Consider the following 12944-nt stretch of genomic DNA (forward strand, 5'->3'; position numbering starts at 1 on the left):
GTTAAATGAGTGAATGAAGAATGGAAACCTGAATCTCTCAATATCCAAGGTTGGGGCTCATTTGGATTCTAGATTATATTGTCCACAATCCTTGGACGATCTCATGTATCAACCAAATCTTTTTTTTCTGAATTTTGCTTGGAAGTTCATAAAACAAGAATGAATAGTATTGTGTTATAGTTCATAGGTTGTCTATAAGAACCAGATAGAATCCCTATGGTGAAAATTAGATTTATGTGCCTATATTTTTGCTTGTATTTTAGTTAGAATCTACTAAATTTTTATATAAAGACTTTCTTAAGAGAGCTCTTCAGAAGTAAGTGTTTCTCCCCCTCATACAGAAAGAGAGAAGTGAATGTCACTTTAGTATCTCTCCATCTGTATAGCTGGATTTCTGCATTATGAAACAAAGATTCCTTCTAATCAGTCTGACAACTGGTGTTTTGATTGCTTTTCTTTAAGGTTTGTAAATTTGTTCTGTTTTAACAAAGAATCATTTTGAACTGTTCACTTAAAAACAACTTGCCAAAAAAATGAAAAGTGATGATATAATTTGATGTTTAAACATGCTCATCAGGTGAGAAGTAGCAAAATGTAGATATGCTGTTTCCTTTACTCTTAAATTTGTATACAATGCTTTAGCTTACTCTTTCTGTGTGTGGTAAAATTTATATAACATAAAACTTACCACTTTAACCATTTTTAAATGTTCGGTCCTGTGGCATTAGGTACATTCACATTAGTGTGTTGCTTTAGTATACTTTTCTCTGAAGTTATTATATTGAAATAATTCAATAGTTTCGTTATTGAGACCCAAAATGCTTGCACTGAATAAGCTGAGTTGCCTCTGCAGCTCGTCAGTGTGTTACTGAAGAAAAATGATTTTATTTCTTGAGTGTTTGTTAAGGAACTTGCAGTGTATCCTGCCTTGTTGGGGTCAGAGAACAAATGCCAGTGGGAACTTATGGAAACAGGTTTATTAATTTGGCTTATTTGAACATTTTTTCTTTAATTTTACTTTAAAACATATTTAGGGAGCTATAAAGCTTTTACTGTTGTGTAAGAATCTCATTGAATCATGATTGGTATCCTAGTTCTAATACTAGATAAACAGCAATGTTGTAGAAAATAATGAAAAATTTTTTAAAAAATGGAAACATTTGGCCACTTTCTCCTAGTATTTTGAAATTATTTCTAAGACTAGAAATCAAACCTTACATCATGAGATTAGATAGAAATTATTTTTATGATAGGAATATATTAGAAACAATGCTCATACACAAAGCAATGTCTTGTATTGTTTTAATAAAAGAATAAAACATTTGCCTGTTACTTTGCTAGTTTATGAGACTCTTCTTGATTCTGACAATTAAATCCTTTATATAAAGTATTGATTAATTTAAGAAGACAGTAGATCCTGATTATAAAGTGTTATCTGGAAATGTTCAAAGACCATATAAACATAATTTGGTTCATTTGTTATATTTATTTAACTTGTTTAAATGAGTTCCCTTCCTGTGAAATGATCATTTAGAAACTTGAGCATAGAATGTTAGGCAATAGTAAGGATTGAGTTCAATGCCTAAGTCTTGTACCCTGCTGGAAGAGGAAGCTAACTGTTAATTTAGGGGACAGGCGTGTCATAATGTGCTATCCAACCTAACAAATTTTGTAAGCTGCTCTAAGAGAAATTTTGAGGGTAATAAGTACTTTAGCCTCTTCCCTTCATTTCCAGAGTGAGGAAATTTAGCTTTAAAATAAATGGAAAAGTCCTCATATTTTATAATAATCTCCCTATAATAATGACCTTATGACTATAGGAGTCAATTCAATCATCTAATGAGCTGGAAGATGACAAGAGCACACCTGAACTGAAAACAAACTTTGGTTTCTCTTGGAAGGTGCCAAAAGCACCTGTCTTTCCAATATATAGACAACTGCAGTGGATTTTCTCTCATTCCATCATCAGATTTTTTTTTTTTTTTTTTTTAATCAACAGGAAGATCTATTACCAGCACTTCAAATTTATTCATTTGGGATTATCTACTGTCTGTTTACCTGAATAGAACCCCTCTCCACCACCAATCTGCCAAGATCTTCTTGAGGGAAATACAAATGTGGGGGTGTAGGGCTCAGCAAAGAGGCTGTGCTGGTGACAAAGCTCAGAAGGAGATTTGGAGCTGTCTAACTTCCCTGTCCGCTCAATACAATCCCACCCTCCCCTCTCAACTTTTTGGAGCTAATGCATAGCATGGCCATTGAAAACAAACAGAGAAATATCGGAGTCCTGAAACTTTTCCAGCATATTTTGAATAGAAATAATCTTGACTGTGGTCAACAGCAGACAAGCTAATTATTTGTTCACATGTGCTTTGGCTAGTTTTTTGCTCATTTGGGGGACTTGTAATAACTTTGGAGTTTGTCCTTCGTGAAATGACAACCTAAGAGTATATCTTTTCTGCTGGTTCCAAGTTTTAAGGCATTTTGGGATAAGTTTTGTAATCATGTGGGAACTGGAGGTCAAAGCAGGAAATAAGATTCTGGAGCAGATCAATTCTTTCCTAGGCTAGATAGGAAACATTTATCTTTTGACGGCTAATCTTACTAGGAGAGAAAGTCTTGACTTAAGGAGGTACCACCACAGAGAAGAGAGGCTTGTAAGAGAAATCTCTTCTGATAGCAGTGCTTTTGTTTTTGTGAACAGTGGCTCAAGTCTAGAGTGAAGTGTTAAGACTGTGAAGGCTGGTGTGGTACCAAACGTAGGGCACAGAAACTACATACACACATTTACAGCAACACTAATTTCCCACTGAAGGTTTGTTAGAAACTATTGGAGATTTTATAATTTGTTGACAATAATCCTACTTGGAACATGATCTGCCTTATATAAAAATAATCTTTTTTGTGAAAGATTTCATTAGTTTAAAAGCCTAGTCAAATGGTAGCTTTAAAAGCTGAGTCACAGTCTAATTTACTATCACAATTCAGTTTCCCTCTTTATTTTACTTGGTAGATTAATCCCATCTCAGCAGTGCCATTAGGTGCCTGCCTTCATGGTGTGGGAAAATATACACATACATCTGAGATTTTTGAGCATGTGGGTTGTGATGAATTTAAATGTGTTCTAATAGTGCAACTGCGTATAAACAGCTGAAGATTTATACTTGTTTTTTAACTTAGGGATGAGGAAATTGACTGCTATGGGGTAATTAAAAATAACAACTCTCTGGAAAAGCAAGAGCTAAATTGTTAAATGCCAGGGCATCAAGAGACAATATTCTGTAATCTGTACAGATTTTTTTTTATTCTGTAAATAAATTGGGTAATTTATATCTTTGTCACTTGAAGATCAGATATATATTTGAGTTAATGCATCATCCCACCACCATTCCATAAATAAGGCAAATTTTGTTTTCTTTTCACAGGCAAGGTTTTAGTCAATTGAATAATAAATCACCCTGCCTTTTCCTGAGTCACAGGATAGGGAGGCTCTTATAGGCAGGTCCACAATTAAATAAGGCCTTAGAGGAGAGATTCTACCCTGTTTGAAAAGAATGCCAGTGAAGGAGACATCCCAGACTACTTCGGTCATACTTCTTAGTGCTTGAAATAGTAATATCATGTGTCTGTTTTAAAATATTATCTGTTTATCACTGAAGATTTGTCTTAAATGCTCGGAGGTCAAGAATGAATCAACTTCTTGATAACCCCCAATATCCTGGTCAGGTCCTGCAGTGACCAGTGTATGAAGAAATGTTCTTCTCTTTTCAAAAAGACTAATCTTATCAGTACTTACAATTATGAACAATATTCACGCACGCTTTAACACTATAAACTTTGTATAAGGACATTGCATTTTGCATTCCACACTTTACTGCCTCTTTGATATGCTTATAAAATCAGGCACTCTAAACAAGCAGTAAGGTGTATTTGGGAAATTTGTTCCTGGGAGAAGTATCTGAATGGATGATCTGGTTGCGAGCGTTATTAACTTTAATCTATGGTCTGAACAGAGGAAAGTATAAAAAAAATACCCTGTTTTAAGTGGCATTGGTCAGATGTACAGTGTAAATGAATTGGGAGTGATAGACGTGCGGACAGTCTGGGACAAAGATGACATCTATTATCTTATGAATATAAGGAGCAGACCTGTAATTTGGGAAAGACAATATGTGAGAAGGCCTAGATATACCCAAGAAGGAAAGAGCCACAAGAAATACTTAACCTGCTTAAGGCACACTAATCTGGACAGAGAAAGTCTGGTGCCCTGTCAGCACTGTTGTTCAGTAAAGGGTGAAATGGGCTGAGGACACGGGGATTCTGTGAGACTAAGATCCAACGGCACTTAAAGAGAGGAGTAAAAGGCAAGGTGCAAATGTTCTCTGTGAAATTCTATGGCAAATGGGTTGGAAATTTAGTTTACATTGGGAGAACCTTAAAAGTTAGTGGAACCATTCAGATTTCTGTTTGGTTCTATGCTGTGGCTGCTAATAGCATTATACTGAAATGCAGGTGTTAATTCTCAAAAAGTTCTTCCAGACTGTTTACCTTAGTCTGAAAACTTGCTCTAGTGAGAATCATTTGTCTGTTGTTAGTTCCCAGTCTGACTTTCAAGACACTTACATTCTTCAGAATAGTTTGAGGAAAAAAAGTGACTTTTAGTTAAGGTTTATTGCCAGTCCTTTTTGATGTAAAGCATATGAAGGCAAAAATCTTTTATTTGGACTAGTTTTAAGTTTAAAACTTGAACAGTTGCTTAGTGTAAATGAGGAAAATTTTTAAAGAAAGTCAGCATTATTTCTTTCACATATCTGTAGGGGTTCGAGGTAGGTTGTCAAAGTACCAACATGTAGAGGTTCTTAGGAAGTCTGCTTTAATGAACAAATGAGTGATTTGTAGTTAACTTAATAGTTGATTTTTTTCAAAGAACACCAGGCATTTGAAAAATAGGTTTTGTTTTTTTTCTGAACCTAGTAACATCAATTTTCTCAGCAATTCTTCTTTTTCTGGAATGGTGAAAATGTGAATTTTAGGCCAGCCTCTAGGTCCAAAGAATCACAGTATCTGAATGGAGTCTGAGGAGTTCATAGAGTGTTATTGAATTTGTCTGTTTTCTAAGGAAAATTGATTCATTATTTTCAAATGATTTTGCAGGATCCTTCAAACCAAAAATGTGGTGGAAGAAAGAAAACAGTGTCTTTCAGCAGCATGCCATCAGAAAAGAAAATTAGCAGTGCGAGTGACTGCATCAGCTTCATGCAAGCTGGCTGTGAACTGAAGAAGGTCCGGCCAAATTCTCGTATTTATAACCGTTTTTTCACTCTGGACACAGACCTCCAAGCTCTTCGCTGGGAACCTTCCAAGAAAGACCTCGAGAAAGCTAAGCTTGACATTTCTGCTATAAAGGAGATCAGACTGGGGAAGAACACAGAAACATTTAGAAACAATGGCCTTGCTGACCAGATTTGTGAGGACTGTGCCTTTTCCATACTTCATGGGGAAAACTACGAGTCTCTGGACCTAGTTGCCAATTCAGCAGATGTAGCAAACATCTGGGTGTCAGGTTTACGGTACCTGGTTTCTCGAAGTAAGCAACCCCTTGACTTTATGGAGGGCAACCAGAACACACCAAGGTTCATGTGGTTGAAAACGGTGTTTGAAGCAGCAGATATCGATGGGAATGGGATTATGTTGGAAGACACCTCTGTAGAGTTGATAAAACAACTCAACCCAACCCTGAAGGAATCCAAGATCAGGTTAAAATTTAAAGAAATCCAAAAAAGCAAAGAAAAACTAACCACACGAGTGACAGAAGAGGAATTTTGTGAAGCTTTTTGTGAACTTTGCACCAGGCCAGAAGTATATTTCTTACTGGTCCAGATATCTAAGAACAAAGAATATTTGGATGCCAATGATCTCATGCTCTTTTTAGAAGCTGAGCAAGGAGTCACTCATATTACTGAGGACATGTGCTTAGACATTATTCGGAGATATGAACTTTCCGAAGAAGGACGTCAAAAAGGGTTTCTTGCAATTGATGGCTTTACCCAGTATCTGTTGTCACTAGAATGTGATATTTTTGATCCTGAGCAAAAAAAGGTTGCCCAAGATATGACCCAGCCATTATCTCACTACTACATCAATGCTTCCCACAACACCTATCTCATAGAAGACCAGTTCAGGGGGCCAGCTGATATTAATGGGTACGTTAGAGCTTTGAAAATGGGCTGTCGAAGCATTGAACTCGATGTTAGTGATGGTTCAGACAATGAACCGATCCTTTGTAATCGAAATAATGTGACAACACACCTTTCTTTTCGAAGCGTCATAGAGGTGATAAATAAATTTGCCTTCGTTGCTTCTGAATACCCACTCATTCTTTGTCTGGGAAATCACTGCTCCTTACCACAGCAAAAGATAATGGTTCAACAGATGAAAATGATCTTTGGCGATAAGCTCTATACTGAGGCACCTTTGCCTTCAGAAACCTACCTCCCATCACCGGAAAAATTGAAAAGAATGATTATTGTGAAAGGAAAGAAATTGCCTTCTGACCCAGATGTTTTGGAAGGAGAAGTAACAGATGAAGATGAAGAAGCGGAAATGTCGCGAAGGCTGTCGGTAGATTACAACGGCGAGCAGAAACAAATCTTGCTATGTAGGGAACTCTCCGATTTGGTATCCATCTGCAAGTCTGTTCAGTGTAGGGATTTTGAATTGTCTATGAAAAGCCAAAACTATTGGGAAATGTGTTCATTTAGTGAAACAGAGGCCAGCCGAATTGCAAATGAATACCCAGAGGATTTTGTAAATTATAATAAGAAGTTCTTATCGAGAATCTATCCAAGTGCCATGAGGATCGATTCCAGTAACTTGAATCCACAGGACTTTTGGAATTGTGGCTGTCAGATTGTGGCAATGAATTTTCAGACTCCGGGTCCAATGATGGACCTTCACACAGGCTGGTTTCTTCAAAACGGAGGATGTGGTTATGTTCTAAGGCCATCCATAATGCGAGACGAGGTTTCTTACTTCAGTGCAAACACAAAGGGCATTGTACCTGGGGTGTCTCCTCTCGCTCTTCATATCAAGATCATCAGTGGTCAGAATTTTCCAAAGCCCAAGGGAGCTTGTGCCAAAGGAGATGTCATAGATCCCTATGTTTGCATAGAGATACATGGAATTCCAGCAGACTGCTCCGAACAAAGAACTAAAACTGTCCAACAGAACAGTGATAACCCCATTTTTGATGAAACTTTTGAGTTTCAAGTAAATCTACCTGAGCTGGCCATGATTCGTTTTGTCGTTCTGGATGATGACTACATTGGGGATGAGTTTATAGGACAATATACAATACCGTTTGAATGCTTGCAGCCTGGATATCGGCACGTTCCCCTGCGCTCTTTTGTAGGTGACATCATGGAGCACGTAACCCTATTTGTCCATATAGCAATAACTAATCGAAGCGGAGGAGGAAAGGCACAGAAGCGCAGCCTGTCTGTGAGAATGGGGAAGAAAGTTCGAGAATATACTATGCTCAGGAATATTGGCCTTAAGACCATAGATGACATCTTTAAAATAGCAGTTCATCCCTTACGAGAAGCCATAGATATGAGAGAAAATATGCAGGTAGGAAAAATCCCAAGCTTTTCTTCCCTACCCCTACTTCATCCTACCCCCCCTCCCTTACTGATGAACTTGTGTTTTACTAGTGATCTGATTCCTCAAAAAATTATCAGAAAAGTTGTATAAACCTATGTACCACTGAATGAAGTGTTGCCTGTGCTAAAGCAGATATACTTTATGTATCTAATTGTGAATGAATGCTGTGTTAAATTTGGCCTGAACTAAACCAGTTAATATAAATGCTTTATAGATCCATTAACTATCCCTGCCACATAACGAATGTGGGGTTGTGTATACGAAACAATGTGAACAAAGTAGAATATAAAATATTATACATATAGACAGACAATGCTAATTATAAGTATATATGTTAAATATTTGCAGATATGAACATGAAAGGGCATTTGAAATCATAGAAACAAATGTAATGCCCGTTAGGTTATTTTAGTTGTTAAAGTGTATGACAACAACAACAATAAATTACTCCCCACCAGAACAAACACAACTAAACAAATAATAGTCAGCACTTGAACTTGTTGAAAACTATGTAGTCTTCTCTTAGAAAAGTGGTTTAATTGAAAGAACATGGATTCTGGCTTAAATTCTATCCCCTTGTGATCTTGAGCAAATTATTTCAGATCTCTGATCATCAGTTTTCTCCACGTAAGGTAAGAAAAATAGTAATACATCACAGAATTATTATCAGAATTAAATGACAGTATATGTAAATTGCCCACTCTTGGCATGTGGAAATTCAACGTTAGTTTCTTTCCCTTCGTTCATGCTTGTAATCAGAGATGGTTGCCAATTTCTTTCTTGAATACTATAGAATATACTTATTCTAGGGTGTTGTTACTGAGAAACGACCTAATAGCAAATACTAAGTTCCTGCAATGAGCAAAGAGCTGTTGGTTGGCAGAAGAAGTAGCAGTCTGAGAACAAAACAAGAGAGGAATATTTTTCAATGCAGTTTATTTGCTCCTTTAGCTAACATTTTAATAATGATTCTCACCGAAAAATCCCTACTTTCAAGATAGAAAACAAGCCTGAAGAAGTTAAGTGATTCCCAAATATTGCAGTTAGTAAATAGGAATATTGGTCTTTAAATCCAGAATTTCCTACTACCAAAACTCATGATCATTCATGGTTTTTAGTCATGTGATGCTGAGCCTCAAACCCATCATTTGGCGAAGACTTTATTTTTACACTATTTCACAGAATAGACTTAAAATCAATTTTAAATAGCTAAAGTGGTGGGAAACAGTATGGTACATAAATCACACAGAAATACTTAGATTGTAAGCATTTTATTTGAAGTGGTTGCCTTAGCCACTATTTTAAAAATAGGCCCCAAATGTTAGTATTTTCTATTTGACTTTTTCTGACATAATTCAAAACTATTATAAATCCCTGCATTAGATTACTTATACATCATTTGTACATCTTACTTTATATATTAGAAGTCGATTTTATTTATTTCTATGTAATTTTTGAAATATATCCTTTACACATACTGTGTGTTTAAAATGCATAGTAAGGAGAGTTGGTTATGGATAAAGTTTTTCCAGGAAATACTGAGGATTTGTATCGTCTCAACGTAAAGTCTTTTTGGTTAAGGATTATTTGGAGCCTAATCTGTAGAAAAATGAAACAGCCATCATTGTTGCTAAAGTCATTCGACATAGAATAGGTTAGGTACTGCTCACTGCTAATAAAACATGAAATAGTTGTAATTTCTGTTTCAAATGAATTTTAAAAGCCTGTAAAACACGAGCAAATGTAGCTCTACGTGAAACTTGTTTTAGTACGTGCATCACCTGTCAGGCGCATTTCTGACGGGATGACAAGGAAATACCATTGCTGGTGAGTCGAACGCACGGTGGTGAGTAATAGCAGCCTGCTGTCTCGAGGGAAAAGCCCAAAGGAGATGTACTCCCATGTATAATCACTGACATGCTTTTATGATCATCATGGTACAAATTGAATAAGATATTCACAACCAGCCCAGGCTAATTTGTGTGAATATTCCAGTGCTCTGCTTTGAAAAGCACTGTGTAGCCTGGTTCGCAGTCAGCTTTGCTTTATGGCATATTTGTGGCAGTTGCTAAAAATTGACAAAGATGAGGTATACTAGTGAATTAGTTCTGTGTGTTATCTCGGTGCACATTATACTCCTGGTTGATTATAATCCAGTTTCCTCCAAATTACATATGTATTGGAGGGTATACTTTTAATGAATATGCTTTTGTGTGAACCTAGAAGTGCTGGGGGTGATGTGTCATGTGGTCAGAAGTATCATTCCATGTTTTCTTCCCCACAGAATGCCATAGTGTCTATTAAGGAACTGTGTGGACTTCCTCCAATTGCCAGTCTGAAGCAGTGCCTGTTGACCCTATCCTCTCGGCTCATCACCAGTGACAATACTCCTTCCGTCTCTCTTGTGATGAAAGACAACTTTCCTTATCTGGAGCCTCTGGGGGCAATTCCAGATGTGCAGAAAAAAATGTTGGCTGCTTATGATCTGGTAGGAAATTGTGACTCTAGATTTCTTATCTCTGTGTGTGGGGGGTGCGGTGGGAATCATCTGGCAGGGGCTCTTTTGTGGAACTCTAATGGATAAATAACACTGGGGCTGGCAGGCAGAGCCGGCCCTCTCAGCTTCGCTTAAGCCCCAGTGAAGACCTCTGGGGCAATGCTTTGAACCCGGAGCCCCACAGATTACAAACAGAAATTCTCTGCATTAGCAAGGAATGAATTAAGTCTTCAAAAATATACACAATTTCTCCTCATCTAAATGTCTTTGGCCTACAACATAATCATTTAATTGTGTACCTGTAAGAAATGAACATACGCTTCTCAGTGCTGCCTTGTGATATTTGAGACAAAATATTTCTCTGGAATTTATATTTCTTTCTTTTTTTTTTTTTTAAGATTTTATTTATTTGAGAGAGAGAGAGAGAGAGAGAGGGCACAGAGCACAAGTAGGGGGAGGGGCAGAGGCAGAGGGAGAAGCAGACTTCTGCTGAGCAGGGAGCCAGACTCAGGGGCTCGATCCCAGGACGCTGGGTATCATGACCTGAATGAAGGCAGACCCTTAACCAACTGAGCCACCCAGGCACCCCTGGAATTTATATTTCTAAGCTAATACTGTTAAATGATTTTTCTGAATATATAATGTAATTTATGTAGTAGTTAAATTTAAGAATAATTATATTTTTGCATCTTCTAATTCCATAAAAAATTAAGGAGCAAATGAAAATCTGGAAAAATTTGTAGTGTATATACCAGATAAAGTATAACTACCCTTAAAATAGAAAGTGTGCTTAAAACTCAGTAAGAAGGGGCACCTGGGTGGCTCAGTCAGTTAAGCAGCCAACTCCTGATGTGGCTCAGGTCATGATCTCAGGGTCCTGGGATGGAACTCAGTGGGGAGTCTACTTCAGGATTCTCTCTCTCCCTCTCCCCCTCCCCCTGCTTGCTCACACACTCTCTCTCTAAAATAAATAAATCTTTGAAGAAAAAAAATCAGTAAGAAAAAAAATATGGAGAAAAAAATCTTACATCAATTAAATTTGAGTACAATTTGATAAAACATTGCAACACAATCATGGCTTAAAAATACTGTTTTACTCTTTTTTTTTTTTTAAGATTTTATTTATTAATTTGTCAGAGAGAGAGAGAACGAGTAAGAGAACACAAACAGGGGGAGTGGCAGGCAGAGGGAGAGGGGAAGCAGACTCCCCACTGAGCAAGGAGCATGATGCAGGACTCCATCCCAGGGCCCTGGTATCATGACCTGAGCTAAAGGCAGACGCCTCACTGACTGAACCACCCAGGTATCCCTGTTTTACTCTTTCAAATAAAAATCTGGAGGCCAGACTTTCAGGATGGAACTTCTGTAAAGTTCTTAGGAACCTAGGCTCCCTCTAGCTTTTGCTCTACCATCCCTATAGTGTGACCCTTATCCTTATGGTCCAAAATGACTGCTGAATCTCCACCCATAACATCTGCATTCCAACCATCAATAATGGTGAAGAGGAAAAGAGGGCATATCTTCTGCCTTTGAGGACATTTCTCTGATATAGCATAGATCATTTTTGCTTATATTTCATCAGCCTAGAGTTAATACATAGCTACACTTAGCCACAAAGGAGAATGGGAAATGTCTTTATTTCAAGGGGTGGTGTGCCCAACTAAATGTTATCTCCTCTGTTACTAAGAAATATAGAGAGTAGAGTTATTAGGGGATAACAAATATTCTTTGCTTCAGAGGTGAACAGGCAATTCATGTATCTTCCCCCCCCCCAAAAAAGGGAAGAAAATCTAAAAACATATTTAGCCTTAAAATAAGTTTTTAATTAAAGATAGTAAAGAAATATAGTGAAATACTCCCTCTCCAATGGACAAAAAAAAAAAAAAAAAAAAATAGTACCTCTGATAGAGAATTTAAGGTAATGGATATTCTCACCCATTTACCTCTACTAGGAAAATAAACTGGTATAATTTGGGGGAGATAAATTTGACAATATAATTTAAAATGTTTATCCCATTTGATTTATGTATTTGTTTTCTGGGATTTATTCTAAGGCAATAGTGATATACATAAACATTTATGTTTAATAATGTCAACATAAGACTATTAGTTAAATAAAATGCAGTAAACCAATATTATGGACTCTTTTGAAACCATTAAAATCATGCATTAGAAGAATATTTGATGGTATGGAAAACTTCTCATAACATATTTTGTGAAAAAGTCCAGTTACAAAAAAATATACACTGTTGTATTTATATGTATACACATCACACATCTAAAATGTTAGCAGAATATTAATAGTGATTATTTTTAAGTAAGGAGAATGAAGTTTATTTTCTTGCTTATGCTTTTCTACTTTTTATTCTGTATTTGCAAAACTCTTTACAATGAACCCAACTAATTTTTATAGTTGAATAAAAAAATAAATGTTAAGAAAGAAAAGAAGAATATTTTATCCTTAAAAAATAACTAGAGGAAAGACATTTGGGATAAACATCCTACAGTTGAAACAGAAAAAAACCCCATAGAATGCATTCTGCTTTTGAATGATCACACCTCTTGGAAACTACTCCATGGTTGCTGGGGGAAAAGTTCACCCATTACCTATATCTCATTTTTCATAAAATCAATTTTTCATCATAAAAGTAGGGACTGAAAACTATTCAATGAATAGGTATAATTGCCATCTAAGAGGTGAAATTAGGGTACTAGTTGCCATAGAGACAGACAGTTGAAATCACTTATTCTTCCAATTCTCTGTGAAGCTAAGAAAGAAAAATCA

The 12944-nt window shown here is 36.6% G+C and overlaps 1 protein-coding gene across 4 annotated transcripts in view; it reads left to right on the forward strand.

The window, feature by feature from the left end:
• Positions 1-12944, forward strand: part of PLCL1 (phospholipase C like 1 (inactive)) — a 343314-nt gene that overhangs the window by 255843 nt on the left and 74527 nt on the right. For all 4 annotated transcript variants that reach the window (XM_057303751.1, XM_057303749.1, XM_057303742.1 and 1 more), the window contains 2 exons: positions 5155-7629; positions 9947-10150. In XM_057303751.1, coding sequence (XP_057159734.1) covers positions 5155-7629; positions 9947-10150 — 2679 coding nt within the window. The remainder of the gene's footprint in view (positions 1-5154; positions 7630-9946; positions 10151-12944) is intronic.

Source organism: Ursus arctos, unplaced genomic scaffold, assembly GCF_023065955.2.
Source record: "Ursus arctos isolate Adak ecotype North America unplaced genomic scaffold, UrsArc2.0 scaffold_1, whole genome shotgun sequence".
NCBI classification, from domain to species: domain Eukaryota; kingdom Metazoa; phylum Chordata; class Mammalia; order Carnivora; family Ursidae; genus Ursus; species Ursus arctos.